The 21,751-nt window shown below is 39.3% G+C and overlaps 1 protein-coding gene across 4 annotated transcripts in view; it reads left to right on the forward strand.

Moving 5' to 3' along the window:
* Nucleotides 1–16,760, forward strand: part of rgs17 (regulator of G protein signaling 17) — a 28,347-nt gene extending 11,587 nt beyond the window's left edge. For all 4 annotated transcript variants that reach the window (XM_026190336.2, XM_026190338.2, XM_026190337.2 and 1 more), the window contains 3 exons: nt 5,065–5,139; nt 5,230–5,461; nt 7,298–16,760. In XM_026190336.2, the coding sequence (XP_026046121.2) occupies nt 5,065–5,139; nt 5,230–5,461; nt 7,298–7,486 (496 nt within the window). In that variant the 3' untranslated portion in view covers nt 7,487–16,760. The remainder of the gene's footprint in view (nt 1–5,064; nt 5,140–5,229; nt 5,462–7,297) is intronic.
* The last annotated feature ends 4,991 nt before the right edge of the window (nt 16,761–21,751 follow it).

Genomic DNA, 21,751 nt, shown 5'->3' on the forward strand with positions numbered 1-21,751 from the left:
TAAACTATCTTTGGCTTTGCTGAGTTATTTTGAGCTCCAGAGTTGTAATCAGCTGCAACAGGCTGTTTCTGATTCACTACACAACATTGTCATGCAAAATCACCATATGCACAACTTAAAGATAACAGTGGTGCTGCATATAGATATACGAGGATTACTGGAAGCAGATTGCTTTTTAGTTTTTTTTCTCTTATACCGTGTACGGCTGCAGACTGACTGCGGCAGCTTGCTACTCTGTCACTCAGTGAACAGAGTCCTCCCTGTGCTGGGAGACCGCAGAGCAATGCTGTCCATGAATCTTTTTTCCTAAAAAAATGATGATTTTAATCAGCTAATCACCTTTCAAAAGCACAGTGCATTTAGACATGGTCTGGATGACCTGCTGAAGTTCAAACAGAGCATCAGAATGGGGAAGAAAGGTGATTTAAGGGGCTTTGAACAGTCATGGTTGCTGACAGACAGGCTGATCTGAGTATTTCATAAACTGCTGATTTACTGATCCCACAGAACTCATTTCTCTGGGTGAAAATACTAGAGGTTAGAGAATAATGGGCAGACCACATTGAGCTGATAGGCGGTAAAAAACTAAATCCAATAGCCACTTTTTACAACCAAAATATGCAGAAGAGCATCTCTTAACGCACAACATGTTAAACATTGAAGCAAATGAGCTGCAGCAGCAGAAGATCGGGCTACCACTGAGAAAAAGAAATTGAGACTACAAAATTGGAAGAAAAATGCTCCGTCTTGATTTCTGCTGTAACGTTCAGATGGCAAGGTCAGAATTTGGCATAAATGAAGGCATGCAACCATCCGATCTTGTATCAGGGATTCACAGGGAGGCTGCTGCTGGTGGTTCTATGGTGGGGACATCTTAATGTATTTTGTTCCTCTTGTTACCAACTGAACACAGTGAACCCATCATGGCTGTTTCCAGCAGGATAACGCACCGTTCTACAAACCTCAAATCCTTATTGTCGGTTTCTTGAACACGACAATAAGTTCACTTTTCTCAAATGGCCTCCACAGTCACTAGATCTTAATCAAAAAGAGGTTCTTAGTGATTTGATGGAATGGGAGATTTGCATCCTGGACGTGCACCTGTCTATTGGCCCCTCAATGCGATGAGGTCATTCTGTACCCTTGGCACACAAACAGCCCCTAATCCAAATGTTTCCGCCTCCGTGCTCGACTGTAGAGATGATGTTGTTTACTCAGAATTTTTGTTCCTCCAAACAAGTTGATGCCAAAAAGCTCAATTTTGGTTTTATATGACTACAACACTTTCCCCCAAGCCTGTTCTGAATCATTTCATGAATCATTTCATTCACTGGCCACCTTAAGATGGGCCTGTATATGTGCCTTCTCGAGCGGGGAGACCTTACAGGCACTGCGAGATTTCAGTCCATTACGGCATAGTGTGTTATCAGTGGTGTTGCTTACTGCCTTCAGATCATTAACAAGCTACTCCCATGTAGTTTTGGGCTGATCTACTTCCTCATGATCATCCATACCCATAAGGCAAGATCTTACATGAAGGATAAGATAAGATACCTTTATTAATCCCACGAGTGGGAAATTTAATAATAATAATGACACAAGCAGTTGACCCCTTCTCGCCAAGTTTCTTTCTGATAGTCTTGTAGATCATTCCAGCCGTGTTCTGGTCTGTAATCTTGTCCCTGAGGTCCGTTGACAGCTCCTTGGTCTTGCCCACGATGGTGGGTTGTAGAGGATCATATATTCAATGATATGCAAATCGGTTCAGAGCTTTTATGAAATGTGTTTGGTTTTCTGGGTTTTTGGTTGACATTCTGTCTCGCCGTTAAAAGGAGATGAGTCATAAACGAAAATCATTTGTATTATTTTTAACAAAGCAGTGCAGATGTTACACACAAGGATAGCCAGGACACTGACACAGTTTTCACTGTTTTAGCTTCAGGGGAATGAAGGAAAGCTGTGACTGCTACGTCAAAGTGCACGATGAACTCTGAAGAAACACCTCAAGATTTGGGGATTTGCGTGTGTTTGTTTTCTTGTTGAGAGTAGAAGAGTAGAGTAGAACTATTATTTTGACTTTACATAAATGCTAGAGAGCATTTTTTTAAAGCTCGGACCTGTCATCTGTCACCATTTCTAAATTGTCTATGTCTTACACCAAAATCTGAGCACAAACAGACAGGTTAAAAATATGTTTTGATATTTCGGGGAACCAGCAGAGTTTCCAGGGAGTCGCTGAGTTCAGCCGAGTATCAGTTTCAAAAGTTCAGGTCAATTGTGGCTCAGCTATAATTAATATTAGAGCTGGAAGTATTAGTCAGTGGCTTGACAAACAAAAAAAAATTTTGATTTTTTTTTTCATTATTATTTATTTATTTTAAACATTAAGTTTAAAAAACAGTGATGATGTGCATTTGTCCCAGATTGAAGGACCAGAATCCAACACAACCAAAAAGAAAATAGTCAGCATCCTGTCACATACAGATTTCACCTTAGAGAATAAAACCTCCTGTACCATGTTGCCCACGAGCAAGGCACAAAAGCCAGGTGCTGGTACGCAGCTCCTATAGCTGCTTTGCTGTGGCTCCAGTCTTGCTGCAAGAGGGGAGTGAATGAAACATTGTTTTCAGGCAGTGAATGGTGAATGTGCTGCTTTTTTCACACCACTTCATCTGAAGTGGTGGCAGCCTGTGGACTGTGACTCTACTGTGTGTTTTTCAGTCAGACGCTCATATCAGATCTCCAGAATGAGCCTGGAAATTTGTCCTCAGAACCCTATATGTTTATTTATTTTAGTGTCGAGGCCGGCGGGGATCGTTAGTCCAGCCTGTGTGACACTGCTGAGAGTAGTATACGAGCTGCTTGTAAAGCACATATTGCTCTCTGTGTCACTTTTTTTGCAGTCGTGCCAAGTCGAGAAGTAGAGGCGTGTGTGAGTTTGTGAAATCTCTTGTGCCGTTTTAGAGGATCGGGGTGTATGAAAGTATTAATCTTCTTTTTATTTTCTCCCAACCTCTTACCCTTTAACCCCTCCTCATCCACCCTCACACAAGGCCCTATTCTGGTAGGGGTGCCTTCTATTTCCAACCACACATCACATGCAAAACAGCTGTGAGGAACAGCCTGTATATTTAGCAGTATTGTGAGGGCGCCAGGGGGCTGAGGCTAGCTTAGCCCATTACTTCTGCACAATGGGGACTTTGACAAGAGACTGCAAGAGGAAGGAAAGATCCTCCATGGTGTGGACAAAAATAGACAGCTCAGTGTGTGTTGCATTGTGGACTCAGCAAGTGTGACTGAGCTACGATAGACACAGAGGCTACCGTGAGTGTTTGCATAAAGACCTTAACTGATGCTTTATTGTTTTAACAGAGTACAAATTAACAGCTGAGAGAGCAGAGCTGCTTTCATTTTATCAGGTTTTATCAAGGTGGTGTCTTAGTGAGAAGCAGGAAGTAGAAAATGTCTGCCAAGCCACTGTTATGCATTTGAGACTTCATGGTATAAAACTGCAGCTTGCAGTAATCGTAGTGGAAAGCAGAAATTTCAGTTGACACACGAGATATCTTTAAATGTGTTACTGCCTTTTTGTCCATGAGTCCTGACCGGTGGGGTAATCTTTTTTTTTTTTTTTTTTATTTATTAAATTTTTTATCTGCTATTACTAAGTCCTGCTCCTAAATTTATACCACATATCTCTCTTATCTACACTCCTCTGCACAGTGCTACTGCACAGTGCAAATTTACTTAAATGTAGGCCTGCAGGAAAGTCTACCCAACCGCTGAACAGTAAGGCATACAGTAAACACAGCCCATATAACCGTTTCCTTTTTAATAGTTTCAGACTCATGCAGATACACTTTTCATACAGCACTGTTTGTAGCTCTTTGCTATTTTAAACGATATGTGTAGAGAGTGAAGGTTGGGGCTGTACTGAGAGGACGGTTTAGACAGCGTGAGATGCTGGGACACAAAAATATATCAAGTGTTTATTAACCCAAAGCGGCTATGCTTGCTGACAGTTACTGGAGCATGCTGTCAGTTTAGATATAATTGATATAAGCCTCTAGCTGCCATTTATTTGCCTCCTGATGCTGTGCATTATGAAGCAATTCCCAGGTTTAGCACTGCGCTTTGGTTTATTTGACAGCTGGTGTACCCATGGAACAATAGACAGAGGATTACAAATAAATCTGGCTCTATGTAGCTGACCGAGTAAATTTGACTCCAGCGTCTCCTACGCTTATGTTGTTGGCTAACTCTTAAGATCCTTTATGAGAGGAGAAATCAAGTTGGTTGGATGTAAAGAAGAGAATGCGGAAGAAGTGAAGCAGTGCTTTGGTTAGGTAGATAGACTGGACAAAGGATTTTGAAGATGGCGTTTCTTGGTTGGAGGAGCACTACAGAAAAGATTCATGGATGTAGTGAAGGAGGTGCTGGTGGGACAGAGGAAGATGGAGGCAGATGATCTGCTATGGTGACCCCTAAAGGGAAAAGCCAAAAAAGGAGGAGAAAGGCTCACGACCTGAGCCTTTCCTTCCTGCAGTTTCAGTTTAGTTTTGTTGTTGTTCTGTAGCATGCTGGTGAAAGTGAAATCATTTTTTAAGCATAATGATCCCTATGAACACTTTTAATTATAATATTAGACAAGTTTGACCTGAATAAACAATGTTATCATTTTTTTTTTTTTTTTTTTTGCTATTGTAGGACTAGCTTCCTGGCTATCAGCAGCAGATGATTAGTTCCTATTGGGAAGCTTTTATTACAGTAACAGTAATCTAATAACTTGCAGTCAACTTAGGTAATGTTGTATTAGCTTCACGTGTCTCCTCTGCTCCATTAAAGGGCACATAAATTATGTAAATGACAAATTATTCATGAATTATTGATTTTCCCTTCTCCAATCCATCCAGGGGTAGAGAAAACACTGACATGTTTATCACAGTCAATTTAATGTTACGACCCTAAGTGTATACATAAATATTAAAGAAACATGCTCATTTTAATAGACATATATTGAGGCTTTTATTTTGGCAAGTATAATACTTTCTTCCTTTGATCCAGGAATGAAGACAGAATGGAGAGGAGTGAACGGCAGACCTGCACCAAGATGGACAGTATTGAAGCTACTGAAGAACAGTGAGTTCAGCTATCTATTCTCCCATTTGTGTGTCTCTGTCAATCTAACACAAGTGTGTCTTTTTTCTCTTTTTTTTTTTTTTACTGTAGACGCCCTAGCCTAGAGGAGGTGTTGTCGTGGGCACGGAGCTTTGAGATGATGCTGCGCTCGCTGGAGGGCCGGGAGGTTTTCAGGCAGTTCCTGCGTTCTGAGTACAGCGAGGACAACCTGCTTTTCTGGTTGGCCTGTGAAGAGCTGAAAAAGGAGACGGATCCCACAGCGGTTGATGAGAAGGCCAGGATCATATATGAAGATTATGTGTCCATATTATCACCCAAAGAGGTGAGCCACCACAGGAACGCAACCGAAACACTTTAAATCAAGACCTTGCACTAAATGGCAAACCTGTTTCCTCAGGGTCATCTTTAGTCCTGATTTATGAAACCCATGTATGGATTGCTTTGGTAGTCTCCAGTAATTAATCCTAATGAAACTGCCGATGCTTTCCTTTTTTTCTCGTTCCACTAGTTGTGTTAGGGCAATTTCCAAGGAATGCATGTCGCTATCAGGAATAAGTGTGACCACTTTACTATTCCCAAGATAAATTTTCCATTTAGCTACTACTTTATTTCCCATCAGCCATAGCTAGACTTCGTGTAGGGTTCATCACTAATTTAAAAATGTGGCCATGAGAAGTCACTGAACTAAAACTGTAAACACAGTTCATGGCAGTGGTTTCTTATTTCTGATTTACTATGCAGACATGTGCTAATGTGATTTACAACTATAGTTTTAAGTTGGATTGATTCCTCATTTGCAAAAGAAAAACAAAAAATGGTCTTTACACATGGATATGGGAGCTCTGCAGGTATACTGTGGTGTCTGGAACAGTAACTCTGGCAGAGGATCTGTTGGTTACTGTGCTTTAGGAGTGAAGCCTCTGTGGAATAGGCTAGTGCTGGCACATTCTGCACATCGGTGTTCCTCTAGCCATTCCTCAGTGTCATTTAATTAATCTATTAGCTGGGTTTTCACATTACTAAAATTTTAAACTGGGCACCAGCACCCTGAAAGATACTATTTCTGATGCCACTTAGGAAAAAAAATCACAAAATTAAGCATTTTTTATTAAAAAAAATGATGATAATAATAATAATAATAATAATAATTAGATCATTACTGGTTCGTGCAAATGTATTCATCTGTTTATTTCCTGTGGCTTCTGGTGACTTGGCACCATATTTCCTTGCTGATCAGAGTTGGTAAGGTAGGGTGCCACAGCTTCTAGTTGCAGACTTATGTCTGCTTCATTTCCTGTCTGCTTCATAGCTTAACAGACAACTAATGTTACCAGTTACGCTGATGACAACACAAAATTCTTCATAAAGACTGGGGTGTTAGTCTTTAAGATGCCTCGTCACATTTGTTGTGCTGCTGTTCATCTGTTCAGCTGCTAGTGAGGGGCGGGGCTGTGTACTACCCTGTCTGCAGCAGTGCTGTGTGTGTGGGGGGGGGGGGGAGAAGAAAAAAAAACGAGACTATTGCAGATGAGTAACTAATCCATGTCATGGCTACGGTACTGATGGTACCAAAAAACAAAGCAAGTACCATCACATTTTTTAGAGTTGTGGTATTAAAATGTACTGAATCCATTCTGGTAACGTCCGTATCTATCATTGGATTTGATGTTCTGCTTAATCAGGTTATTTGTGCTTATTTGCTTACTGACTTTACATTTACTCAAATTGGTAGGTTTGTAATGCCTCAGAAAGGCCCTTTGTGGTATGACTACACTCAGAAGCCTGATTGGTCTTTATACAGTAAAGTCAGAGAACCTAGTCACTTTATTTAACAGGGGTCTATGCATTTTCTTAATCTTGAGTGACAACTTTAATCGTTGTCATTTAAAAACCTGCTAGCAGCATGCTGGTTGTTGTGTTTGTATCTCTACTTCATTTTTGTTTGATGTAAATACTATAATTTAACACAACTCTGTATGTTGTTTATGTTATTTCTACCAACCAGACTGATTGTAGTGGTTGCAGTCTGTCGCAACATTATGGTTACCTTTCTGGGGTGGTGCATGATTCAATGCAGAAGTTGAAGTCCTTAGCACATTTCCTGTCCCAACAAACCACAGATCATCACTTCTACTTAATTTTGTTCTCCTTACCCGAGGTGAGTCTGGACTCACGGGTCAGAGAAGGAATAAACCAGAGCCTGGCAGAGCCGAGCAACCTGATGTACGAGGAGGCCCAACTCCAGATCTACACCCTGATGCACCGGGACTCCTTCCCCCGTTTCCTCAACTCCTCTGTTTACAGAGACCTCCTGGCCAGCAGGAGGCGCACCTGCCTCGACACCTAGTCTCCTCCAGCCTCCATCATCGCCATCAAATGCCAACAAGACTACTACTTAAACTTCAAATACTACTATGGTGCCAGAAGTCGGGTTTGGAAAAACCTCTCCCTCTTTTTTGGTTGAAATGGCCGAGTGACATCCAAGATAGCTGGTTGTTAGTTTTTTTTATTTATATTTTTTAAGCAATTTATATCCAGTTCTCCGCTGGAGGTGGGTCAGCCTTTGCTGGTGGTTATTGGTCAGTTTTAGACCATTAATGCTGGCCAGTGATTGTTTTGCTAGCAATTTGTGCTTTTCGTTATGGTTGACTGGCCAACCCACGTATCAGCTATCAGTTGAGATGGCCAACCTAGTGACCCGCTGTTGGTTAACTGTGGACAAAGACTCCTTAGGAGGTGGGAACAGAGTGCGAGAGAGAGAGACAAAAAGGACAAGCCCACTGTTCCTGTACTGTAATATTTTAGACCTCATGCTTTTTACCCTTACTTAGTGATATTCTCTGTCTTTACTCATTATTTTTAACAACTTTTTAGTTTTTTCAAGTCTGTCCCATTCCTCAGATGTCTTTCATTTAATTTTGCTCTTCATTCCTTCACTGTCCAAACATGACATCTATCTGTCGGTGGGATTTAGGGCATTTCTTGCCCTTTTAACCAGTAGACACACTGGCTCTGCATGCAACTCTCTCTCACTATGATTGCTTGATGATATAAGCCGCGGACTGCAACTGTTTTTGAATATTAAGAGGTATTTAAGGGGGGCGGGGAGGACTGTATCTCTGTTTGGCTGTCTGTGTCCAGTGATGGGAAAAAGTAAACTTCTGACATCTTTAGGCTTACTGCAGTATTTTTATTGAGGAGATTTGAAGGTGTCTGCAGCACGTGCAGCACCTACCATTTGTCCACCTGTCCATCCAATCCATCCGTCCATCCAAGCACTTTCCTTCTTTAGGATTCGTTAACTGGGAGAAGGGCTAGAATTGTGGTTGGGCAGCTACATCTATTATTATTACTCATGAACTTTAGACAAAAAAATCTCTCCACTGAGAAAATCACAATGCCTTTACATGCAGGAAAAGGCAGCACAAGTGCTGCTGCAGGTTTTCTGGAAAGCAACCACAGTTTGTCCACCAATCCCTACCTCCCTTTTTTTTTTTTTTTTTTCCCTCGTTTCCCTCCCTCCTCCTCCTCCTCCCTCCAGTTCAGACCATCAAGGCCTGACAAGCACAGGTGCCCAGTCTAGGGGAAAAAACACAGCTGGAGAAAAACAAACAGACGAAAAAATACATTGAATCCAAATAAATAATCATCTAAATTTTTTTAATTCTTGAGCAGAAAAAGAGGGCTTACCTTGTAGTGTTTTACAGTGAATTTTTGAGCATTATAGAAAGCCGCTTCTGCTTTAAGAACAGTAGCAGAAATTGCAGGCGCGGGTGTAATGTAAAAGGTTATCAAACCCTGGCTTTTGTCTGTAAGGCTTTAGCTTTAGTTGTGGCTAAAAACCGGAGATTGGATGCCTGTTATAAGCAGTTACGCCGAACCAGGTCCCAAACACGATGTCAGAGATGCCGTGATGACGTCAGTACTGGTCGCTAGGCTGTGGAGCCTTGGTCCTTCTGCCGTGTGGTGGTCCTTCAGTTAGCTACTGCCTGTTCAAGACGCTTGTTTCTTCATACCAGAGCTAGTGAAGAGGGTTGGTAATAACAACGCTTGCACACGGGGCTAGTAAAAGAAGCTTGCATAGTCATGCTACACACTCGCCTTTTCAACTAGCCGTCTAGGTTTCAGCATGCTGTAGTCAAGCAGTTAGCATGCTTGTGCTAGCCATGCTAATTTTCTACTCCACTGCCAGCCCTCGCGCACACTCTGGTTTGTTTTTCTAATCAGACTTTGACAGCATGCTACGGTAACGGCCGTGTGTTTATGGTACAGTGACACATTTACCAGAGAAAAAAAGAGGAGAGTTTAAGCGGTTGTGCCAAGCCTCCCATTAACATTTTTAATACATGAAATGATTTTTTCTTTTAATGATGTAAACATTTGAACATGAACATGTGCATCCACATGAACATGTGGATGTACAATAGACAGTGCATGAGTGCTGTATATGTTTTTATTTATTTATTTTTTTTTTTTTGTAATTAACTGAGCCTCTGAGTGTATTCAGCACTCGATAGGTAGCTGACCTCCTGGCTTGTTTGGGTGAGTAGTGCCACATCTTAGAGTGTCAATGAAACTGTGCCACTCCTCACTGATTAATGTCGGCATCCATGTTTCTGGCTCCTTTAACTACCTAACATTCATGTGCCAAGCTTGGTCTAGATTAATTATAAGAGCGGATGTTGCACGACGCCTAGCAGGCCTTTGAAATGCAATTGGATGTCAATTTGAGGCTCTGTCTCACTTGTCGGAAAGTTAATTAATAAACACCTTTCAGGATATAAAGTTTTTGTTTGTTGCCACTGTTTCTAAACTGCAACTTCAGGTTTTGTTGGAGAAACTAAATAAGGAAACGAATGAATACAAAAAAAATCCTTTGCAGGAGCCTGGGATTTTGATGTTTCCTCCAGACTTATTTCAACAAAAGAAACAGACAGGATGTCACAGTAGTACAAAAGCTGTCTGCTGTGAATAATGGTCAGGAAGACAGGTTGAAACTAATAACCACGCCACAGTTTTTCAGTGTTCCTTATTAAAAATATACTCTTGTTTAACCTTTGGCAATATAGTACTCACATTCAGGCTATGTGAATATCCATAAGGGCTTGAACTGATATTGCTTGGCTGCTTTAATGAAGAGTTCTGCATGCATGCGCCCAGTTGACCAGAAACAGAGGAATACAGAGTAATTTACCAATTCTTATACCGCAAGATCAGCTTTCACTCTCACTCCTTGGAACAGTTTTACCTTTTCACAAAGTGAAAGCATTTTAGACATTTGTATTTGGACAACTCTGGAACTTTTTAACTCATAAAGCTCTCATGCAGACACATCCCTCTTCTGCACACTAGAACTACATTTCCTTGTTTTTTTGCAGGTTTTTTTCAGAGTCTATATAAGTAACATGAGAATGTTTCACCAACAACCAGATATTGAAATCATGGTGCAATCAAAACAAGTTTACATTTATAAATTGTGAGATGTGTGTACCTTATTAAATACTCGTAACTGTGGGAAGCTAACAGCCAGCAGGTTTGAAGCTGGCGCGAGTCTCTGCCCAGGGCTAACGGGCAAGCTGGAGTTTAAAACTGGGAGCGTTTTACAAGGAGGACAGACACGGTAGAAACCCAGGTTTTCTGCTCGCGTCCATTCCTCGTAATTTATTGTGACTTTTACACAGCGGGGAGAAGTACACAGTTGTTTATTTTTAATACCTGCGTTTTAAATGTGGATTTTGCAAGCAATGACGATGATGTGAAGTGATATAGTTGTCATCGCTAAGTTTAGATTTTTGTCTTTAAATTTCCATGGATTCCAAGTGAGAGGGTCTTTAAAATGTGGCTATGGTTTTATTGAGTAAAAAATATATAAAGAAAAATATTAAATAAAGGTTGCGAGCTAGAGCTGAAGTGTCCTAACGGGATGGAGGAGGTTTGCGAAGCTTTGGCCTTACTGACATGTTTTTTTTTTTTCTTTGTATAAAAAAGAAAACAAACGTCTCTGTAGGCTTTTCACTACCTCTCATGTTGGTTAATTTATTTCACATCTAGTTGTCAATGTAAAAGTTGTTTTTAGATCTACTTGAAGCCTAACACTGTAAACAAAAATGTGCACAGAAAATGACTATGTATATGACCAGAGGGGTTAAAGAGAGTTTGGCCTAGTCAACATATTTCTGTTTGTTTGTTTGTATGTGTGTTTGTTTTGAACTTGTGTTGAGCTGAACTAGATTTTGCATCTCTATAAAGAATTCAGGAATCCACTGTCTAAGGGCTAATCCCATTTTTGCCTATGCAAATCTGTTACTGTGGGTGAGTTGGGAAAGGGTGAGCTAATGCACCTTTCACCTGTTTTAGATGGACCATGGTTTACATTGCCCTTTGCTGATATTCTTCTTATTCAGCAAAAATGTACGCTTATTTTTGTTTATACATATACATACATACAAAACAAATAATATACAGAGTAAATAGTATATGCCTTCGTGATGATAAAAAAAAAAAACAAGAAACCTTGATGAAAACAAATAAATGTGTTGTCTGACATTATGTGGCTGTGTGCTGGAGTCTTGGTAACCTAGATGACTGGAATTCAACTTGACTGTCATAAAACTGTCATTACTCAGGCTACAAGACTTGTAGCTGACCCTGTGCAGTATTACCTGACTGAAGGAATAAATTTTATTTATTTAAAGATCAACCAAATCATGACTTTCTGTGACAAACATGTTACCCTGACAGTAGCATGTTATTAGACAGTGGGGTAAACAGGGGACCACCAAGGATTTGTCCTTATCATTTTTAAAGCCTAAGACTATGTAACTTTTGGTAGGAAAAACCTTTTGTTGCCAAAGTAGGGGTAGGCAGGTGTTTAAACAGCAGTAAGTGTTTAAAGAAAAATATATCCGTAGTTTTTATGATCTGAAAAAGAACTTCACTCCTGCATCTCCTCTGGGCTTGTGATGCCTGTGATAAAGAATTTTGATCAACTACAGGTCCTTACAGACCAAATCACACACGGGAGAGCTTTCCTTTAGTGCTTTAACTAAAATCTAATGAATTAAAATCTACTCGACTACTCAACTAAACAGTAACCGGAAACAATATCAAAGTGCTACTACAAAAAGACTTAAAGGCAAACTTCTCCCACTTCTGACCAGATTGGGTGAGTCGTACAAGACGAGGATGAAGAACAGCGGATAAGGTGGTACAATGGGCTAAGCCAGAGACTTAACGTTGGGGAATGTGAAACCAGAAGGGGAGTGACATACAACCATATTCCTATGCTCGACCTGTTAGTGGGGCTTGAAAGAGAGAGGGGAGAGTGGCAGGAGGAGGGATGATTTTTCTTTTTTCTTTTTTTATTCTGTAATTGTTTTGTCAACCCCCCCCCCCCCCCTTTCTTTTTCTTTTTTCTTTTTTTTAAAAAAAAATCCATATTTCTGCCTACTACAACTTCAGGGTTAAAACAAAATGTTGTTTAGAAGTAGCACAAGTCATAGAGTTAGCAAACGCACTCAGTAATGTCAGTCGCACAGCAAGTTCGTTAGCAATAGCTAACATTAGCCACTTTGTCACAGAGGCCTAAAGACTGCTCGGTGAACGCTTGGCAAACTGATCGCTGTAGAAAAAAAAACTCTGATCAATTGGTGAGCAGTTGCTGGCCTGTATGTCTTTCAAGACATACAGGAGCTACATCTGTGTTGTATACGATCTATGGCTGAAGCAACACGTTTCAAAAGGTGCAGCTTTTACTTTGAAGGCGTTGCACTCTTTACAGTTTTAAAACCTCTTGGCGAGTAGTCGGCAAACGCAGACAAGTCAGTGTCACGCAAACTTAGGGCAACTGTAGCAATCTACTCATCGTATACTACTTTGCTATCAGTTTCAGAGATGGCAAGCAACATCCAGAATCCTCTCACACCTGGTTTGAAACTGCTCCTTTTTCCACTGTGACTGATGGTTGCCAAGTGGTCTCCAACTGGTCTCTACGCCTGTGTGACAGGAGTCTTAGTTACATCCAAACTTTGAGTATACTGAGTGGAAAGAGTTTGTTTTACTGCTTATGAATATAATTGTTTTATCTCTAAGAGTGAGACCGTGTTATTGACTCATTCAAAAGTTACATAGTCTCACTTTATAAGGGCTTTGGAGCTGGCGCAAACCTGGAAACAAGCTAGCCGAGTCAATGACAGTATCTGCCTTTGAAGTGTGCACTGTCCACACGCAAGTCGCAGTAATTCACTCTAACCATTCAAATAAACCCCGCTCACCATGAAGTATTCCATATTTTATTGTGATTATCTTTGTTGTTTGTCAGTAGACTCTCCACGAATGTTGTGAATTATATGATGAAATGAGTGGCAACACTGTGGCAACAGCAACTTATTTTTCTATTCTTCAACTTACTGTTCTTTTTGTAGCCACATCCAGTCAGACTATCACTGTGTTTATACAGTAGCATCGATGTGGAGCAGAAGTGGGCTTTGTGTTTGTTAAACACTCCACTAAGGCAAAACGATAGACTAGTCAGTTATAAGTTACTTACGGGACCATTTATTCAGCTCTAATGAGCCACTTTTAATGTTCAGTTGAGGTTTGATTCAGATCTAAATTATTTTTTAACTTTTTTTTTTTTTTTTGTCAGGAAAATTTAGCTCCTTAACTGAAATGGAAGTGACAGTAGGATGGTTGAGTGTGTGTGTGTGTGTGTGTGTGTGTGTGTGTGTGTGTGTGTGTGTGTGTGTGTGTGTGTGTGTTTGTTTTCCTTCTTTCCACAGTGCATCATGGCTAAAGAAAGGTTTATTAATTGATGTCGGTTTTGTGTGTTCCCTCAGTTGGATTTGGTGCCTCTTTATGCTTCACAACAGACCTCAAGATCTTGTTTTCTTGTCTGTCTCACTCTCCCCCTGTCAGGCTTACGCTTTCTCTCTTTGTGACATCACATATAAAACTCTGTTATTAGCCGTTAGTGGAGAGACGGGCCAATTTTACAGCAAAAAATTGCACTGATGTTTAATTCCTCCCTCATATTGTCTGTTTTGTACCTCTTCTGGAGGTGTTTGTGCTACTCTCGGAAAGAGATTTTGTCCGTGCGGGTACTGCTCGAAGTTGGTTCTCAACAGTTTTAGGCAATCACTTCTCTCTTTATTGATTTAGATGCCTAAGCCTCTTGCTTTATGTCATGCCTTTGTAGATAGATCACGGTCATCGAGAAATTATCTGCAGGTGAAAATGAAAAAAAGAATTTTACCGTCACTTTAGGCGATTAGAAAAGTGACATTTTTTTCTATTCAGCATGCTTTGTGCTAAATAAATGAAATAATTCAGTTATTTGCTATAAACGATACTGTATGAGTATGTATTCAAGTACTGCAGTATGCAGACAATTAAAAATATGAGAAACTCTTTTGAGAGGTTCATATTTTTCTTCTAGTATGTTTGACTATAATATTGATGGTTATGGGTACTTAATTCTTGTTTTGAGTGTCTCATGAATTACCCGAATGATTAAATGAACATCTTTGTAGTAACAGATATGGTCAGTTATTTCCACATGCATGATTTGAAGAGAGATTTACCAGGACAGTGCTTTTTAATCCAGAGTCAGGCTCAACTTTTCGCTGTTTTTCACTGGTTGCTTGACACGTCTCTTGAGCGAGATCCTGATTGCTTTATTTTGACAGGTGAAATTTAATCTTTGTGGTCACTAATGGTCCAGAAGGTGGTCTGGGGTGAGATGTATATTAAATTTGGAGCCTCATCCTGCCGCACTAAACAGATGTGACCTCCCTTTTCAGAATTGAAATGCAGAGATGAGAATAGTAGCCAGTTTAAGGGTGAAGTCTTAAGACAATAGAAAGCATCTCACTGTCTCCAGTCTTCAAGATGACTGCTTGTATGTATGACTTTGAAATTTATCAGAGGAAACTGATTGTCAGTTCTTAACTGTAGCATGTAAAGACTTTTATATCTTCTAGTTTAAACCCAACCTCATGTTGTAAAATAGCACTGGAGGGACTCAAGTCTTGTGGCACACAGTGATTTAAATCTGTAGTCCAAGAAAGAGAGAAAATTAAAAAGTATTAGGGAGTTTAGACTTTGTGAGAGATATTCAGTCATGCTTGTACTGGCATTTTTTTTGCATGATGGAACAAGACAGACAAAATATTTGCATCCAGTTTAAAAACAAACAAACTAGGTTTAAAGAAAATTGCAGGGAGGAGTGTCAAAAGGAAAACGGATGATATATACTTGTGTACTTTTTTTGGTGAGATTTATTTGGGAAGATGGGAAGAAACTGCAAGCCTGACCTGAGGTTATTAATGCTGCAGTCACACTAGGGAAAAACGGGGTTGGAGACTGAGGCATGACCAAGATTATTGCAACCGTGTGCCGTTTTGGTACCGTCTGCGTGTATTTATAAATTAGATGCCAATTTATTTGCAAACCAGAGTGACTCTAGTCAGCCTGAGTTGACTGCTGGTATTTCTTTATTTTCAATGCCCTCGCGTCTTGCTTTATGCCATGTTTTCTGCAGGTGAAATGGGTTGCCTGGTGGATGAGAGGCCGCTCCCCAATAGGCAACCTGTGAAATTGCCTCATACTTGAAAGTGGGTGCTGCAACCACTTGCAATCAGTCTCCAACCAATTGCAAAATATTCAGTGTATTCACCAGGGGACCATTGGTTTAGTTTTATTTTTGCCATGTTAATTTTTCCTCTAGAGTGACTGAACCATAAGCTAGAAATAAACCTCACATAAAACCATTTTTCTTTTTTTTGTAATAGCAGCAGGCTCCAGTTTCATTCTTGCAGTCCCTGTTTTACTCTCATCAAGAAAAGAAAATAAGCCTATTTGCTGAACGTCACACAGTTTCTTTACGAATAAACAGCCTAAAAAAATATAGAGCTTTGTGGAATTCAATTAAATAAATAAAAAGAGGGAAACTCGAACTGCAAATGTCCAACTAAGTACAGAATGAGTATGTCTCTGTGGTGGATGAAATGTGCCAAAATAATAATCTACCTTCCACTTTAGTGGAACAGGGTGAAAAGAATTGTTGGAATATAAAAAGATCCTGATGAAACGCATTTCATGAGCTTTCTTTTCATGTTGCTGTTGTGGGTTTGTGTCACTTCTGAATCATTCACATGTAATCCAGCTACCCAACATGTAACCAACAAAACCATAATATAACGGGCACTGAACCTTTTGAGATGTGACTGATGTGGACTGCAAGCAACCAGGTCAGCTCCCAGTAAAATTGTACAACTCACTCACAAAAGAAGCTTGCTATTATTTTAATTTTATCTTTACTGTTGCTGTTAATTTATTCCAGTCAGAAGTTTTTCTGTCATTGTTTTTCTTTTTAATCTGAAAAGACACAAAAAAATGTTGTTCATCAGCCTTTAAGCATCATGTTTACACGGTGCTCAGTCTTGGTACACTTTGATCTACGGTTCTGTCTCTGTCTTTGTTTACACAATGACATCTTGCATTAAAAGAAAACTCCAACTTATGGTAACTGCCCTTGAATATCTGTAATTTAAATCGTGCTGCTAGAGAAAGAAATCTAAATGTAACAACTTACAATAAATACTTAATAGATTTTTGCCAAATGTGACTGTGTTTTTCTTTGAAGGTGTGGGAAATGAAGACTCTGATTTAAGGGACTCCAAATTGATTGTGTGAGAGACAAGGTCTGAAACAAAAGAAATATCCAGTGAGCAGCATTTGTGTGGACCAAAAGTCCTTGATGCCAGAGGTCAGGGTGATGATAGGAAGGCGGCTGTAACTCAAATAGACTCTCCTTCCAACCAAGGTATGCAGAAAAGCATCTCGTTGAACCTTCAAGCAGATGGGCTGCAGCAGAAGTCCGCAGTGGGCACCGCTGACGAGTGATCTGAGGCTACGATTGAGTTATCAAAACTGGACAATAGAAGATTGGATAAACGTTCCCTGGTCTGTGCCTTGATTTCTGCTGTGACATTTGGATGGTAGGATCAGGGTACATGATGAAGTGAGCGGCAAGTCTATTCATTGTGTGGATGCTTTAAGCATCCACACTATTGAGTTCCTGTTTCTCTTTATTCTTTATTATTATTCTTCAAGTTGCTTCCGTACACTTTTCGCCGTAGAACTACTTCCACAATTTTCAGCCGATTTTCACCGTTCAAATTTTAAACTATTCTGCTATTTTTGCTCTTTCCGGCTATGACTTTTGCTATTTTTTGCTATTATACTTTTTAAAATATTAAGCTTTTTTCCTTTAATTTGTCCCATTGAAATGAATGGGAAACTTCAGCAATTCTGCTAAAATTTGCTTGTTTTTGAAACTTAACTACTTCCTCATACTTTCACCTAGAACAACCATTCAAATTTTAAAATGTTCACAAATTATTGGGCTATTCAGGTATGATTCAGCTTTTTCAAATCTTTTACTGTTTTACTTTTATGCCTCTTAAAGTTTTGAGTTGCAAAATTGTGATTTTTCACAAAATACATGTGTTGTTATGGTTGCTATGCTCTTGGCTTCCAGTGTGCCACTGAAGGTTTTGCAATTTTCACTTCATGTCCGAACAACTTCCTGCTACTTGCTCAATTTTCACTCAACTTCCACAAATTATACATCAAAACGTAGGTATTTTTGCTGGCTTTCAGAAAATGTCACCATCATTGTTGTGGGATTTATATAATTTTGGCAAATCTCCTCAGACTAACACAAGGTCAGAAAACTCTCCATATAAAGTCAATGGAGAGTTTGTTCAAAATCACCGCTGCATTTCTGTAATGAGAGGCATATTCGAATCGTCATATCTCCTTAACGAAGCAAAGTTAAGACATGAGGCTTGTCCCGGTATATCTTCAGACACTCGTGACGCTCACAATTCAAGAATTATTTTCTCACCTATTACCGTTCTGAAATGAGTTGGACTTGTTTGAGGGTAGGAAATTTGTCCTTCGCTCAGATTTCTTCAGATTTCAAACTGTGGAAATGAACCACTTTTTTCTCTCGTCATAACTTTTTGTTGGATTTCCACAGAGACCTGAAAATTTCCATGATTGTTCACCAAACCCTGCTGTCTCTTACGGTGAAAGAATGATATCGATACTCCAAATAGATTTAGAGTTAGAAAGCGTTGTTTGAGGGCAAGTCAAGGCAGTTTTTGCTTCGCTCTACTCAGTTATGGTGCATTAGAAGTCAAATATCTTTAATAATTCATATTTTAATGATAAATTGTAAACACTGGAAGATTCCCCCATCTCTTCTGAACAAAACGGTGTAAGAATGACCGCTCTAGCCCCTACGGTTAGGAAATTATTTTCATTTGTTTGAGGGGAGTCCTCACTATGAGAAATAGGCTGCAATAATCCTGTGCCTCTCTGTGCTGCGTGTGTAAAAAGAGGCACATGTTTTGGCGGGAAAAAGTACACAGGCTCTCTGATTGGTGGATTCAAATTCAGCAGCTCCCAGGCTGACCTAGAAACTTACTTCTCTCTCCCTGTGCATTTTTTTGCTGATTTTTTCATTTAACAAGTATATTTGAGGGACCCTCAGCATGTTCAGCATTTTTTCAGCTGTCCATTTTGCTTTTCCAATTTTTCTGTTTAACTTATTACTATTGTGCTAAATAATACTATTTCTGCTATTTTATAAGATTTGTGCCTAATATAGTATTTCTGCTAAATTACAATATTTCTGCTTTTTATACTATTTGTGCTAAAACATAGTATTTCTACTAAATGTAGTATTTATGCTTAATCATACTATTTCTGCTTTTTATGGGATTTGTGCCTAATATAGTATTTCTGCTTTTTATAGGATTTTTGCTCAAACATAGTATTTCTACTAAATGTAGTGTTTATGCTTAATCATCCTATTTCTGCTTTTTATAGGATTTGTGCTTAATATAGTATTTCTGCTAAATTATAGTATTTCTGCTTTTTATAGTATTTGTGCTAAAACATAGTATTTCTACTAAATGTAGTATTTATGCTTAATCATAGTATTTCTATATATTTCTGCCAGGTCCCCAGGCAGCCAATCCTCTGTGAGGACTGAGAAATTCAAATTTTCAAATCAGGGCCTGCACGGTTTCCCAGCCAATCATATATGTGTCCTGAGGCATTCAAATTTGCATATTGGGGCCTTCATGGCTTCTAAGCCAGCCAATCATATCTGAGGGCTGAGGAATTCAAATCCACAAATCAGGGCCTGCACAGCTTCCCAGCCAGCCAATCATGTATGTGGGCTCCAGGTATTCAAATTTGCATATTGGGGAATTCGTGGCTTCTAAGTCAACAAGTCATCCATGTCATATATCTCTAAAAATTCATATTTTAATGATAAATTGTCAACACTTGAAGATTCCCCCATCTCTTCTGAACAAAACGGTGTAAGAATGACCGCTCTAGCCCCTATGGTTAGGAAATTATGGTCATTTGTTTGAGGGGAATCCTCACTATGTGAAATAAACTGAAAGAAGCAGGTCTATGTCTCAGTGCTGCGTGTGTAAAAAGATGCACCTTTTTTGGCGGGAAAACGTAAACAGCCTCTCTGATTGGTGGATTCAAATTCAGCAGCTCCCAGGCTGACCTAGAAACTTACTTCTCTCTCCCTGTGTGTGTGTGTGTGTGTGTGTGTGTGTGTGTGTGTGTGTGTGTGTGTGTGTTTGTGTGTGTGTGTGTGTGTGTGTGTTTGTGTGTGTGTGTGTGTTTAGTGGGAGAGAGAGGACCCTGCCCTTATTTGACAGCATGTCATTGTAGGATTTAAATTGAACATAGTTAGACTGGTTGACTGGATTAGAGCCTGTGTTTGTGTGTCCCTCTGTGCATTTGTGTTTCAATAAGTTATTACTATTCTGCTAAATCATAGTATTTCTGGTACTTTTCGGTACTTGTGCTAAATACAGTATTTCTGCTTTTCATAGGATTTATGCCTAATATAGTATTTCTGCTAAATTATAGTATTTCTGCTTTTTATAGGATTTGTGCTTAACATAGTATTTCTGCTAAATTATAGTATTTCTGCTTTTTATACTATTTGTTCTAAATTATAGTATTTCTGCTTTTTATAGGATTTGTGCTTAATATAGTATTTCTGCTAAATTATAGTTTTTCTTCTTTTTATAATATTTGTGCTAAAACATAGTATTTCTACTAAATGTAGTATTTATGCTTAATAATAGTATTTCTATATATTTCTGCCAGGTCCCCAGGCAGCCAATCCTCTGTGAGGACTGAGACATTCAAATTTTCAAATCAGGGCCTGCACAGTTTCCCAGCCAATCAAATAAGTGTCCTGAGGCATTCAAATTTGCATATTGGGGCCTTCGTGGCTTCTAAGCCAGCCAATCATATCTGAGGGCTGAGGAATTCAAACCCACAAATCAGGGCCTGCACGGCTTCCCAGCCAGCCAATCACATATGTGGTCTCAGGCATTCAAATTTGCATATTGGGGAATTCGTGGCTTCTAAGTCAACAAGTCATCCATGTCATATATCTCTAAAAATTCATATTTTAATGATAAATTGTCAACACTTGAAGATTCCCCCATCTCTTCTGAACAAAACGGTGTAAGAATGACCGTTCTAGCCCCTACGGTTAGGAAATTACGGTCATTTGTTTAAGGGGAGTCGTCACTATGAGAAATAGACTGCAAAAATCCTGTGTCTCTCTGTGCTGCTGCGTGTGTAAACAGATGCACCTGTTTTGGTGGGGAAAAGTGCACAGCCTCTCTGATTGGTGGATTCAAATTCACCAGCTCCCAGGCTGACCTAGAAACTTACTTCTCTCTCCCTGTGTGTGTGTGTGTGTGTGTGTGTGTGTGTGTGTGTGTGTGTGTGTGTGTGTGTGTGTGTGTGTGTGTGTGTGTGTGTGTGTGTGTGACAGAGAGAGAGAGAGAGAGAGAGAAAGGCTTTTAATGGGATGATCTCATTCTAAGATTTAAATTCAATATATTTAGACTGGTTGACTGAATTGGATCTTGTGTGTGGGTCTCTCTGTGCATGTGTGTTTCCTCATGTGTACATATTTGTGATTGTGTGGCTGTAATAAATGTTTTTGCAGATTTTTGTCATTTAACAAGTATATTTGAGGGACCCTCAGCATGTTCAGCATTTTTTCAGCTGTCCATTTTGCTTTTCCAATTTTTCTGTTTAACTTATTACTATTGTGCTAAATCAAACTATTTCTGCTATTTCATAAGATTTGTGCTTAATATACTATTTCTGCTTTTATAGGATTTGTGCTTAATATAGTATTTCTGCTAAATGTAGTATTTATGCTTAATCATACTATTTCTGCTTTTCATAGTATTTGTGCTTAATATAGTATTTCTGCTAAATTTAGTATTTCTGATTAATTATAGTTTTTCTACTAAATCATAGTACAGTATTTCTGCTTTTTATGGGATTTGTGCTAAAACAAAGTATTTCTACTAAATGTAGTATTTGTGCTTAATCATACCATTTCTGCTTTTTATAGGATTTGTGCTTAATATGGTATTTCTGCTAAATTATAGTATTTCTGCCAAATTATAATATTTGTGCTAAAACATAGTCTCAATTTAAAATTACAATATTCATAGTTCATCACAGTGTCTCTGGT

The sequence above is a fragment of the Astatotilapia calliptera genome, chromosome 13 (assembly GCF_964374335.1).
Source record: "Astatotilapia calliptera chromosome 13, fAstCal68.1, whole genome shotgun sequence".
Lineage (NCBI taxonomy): Eukaryota > Metazoa > Chordata > Actinopteri > Cichliformes > Cichlidae > Astatotilapia > Astatotilapia calliptera.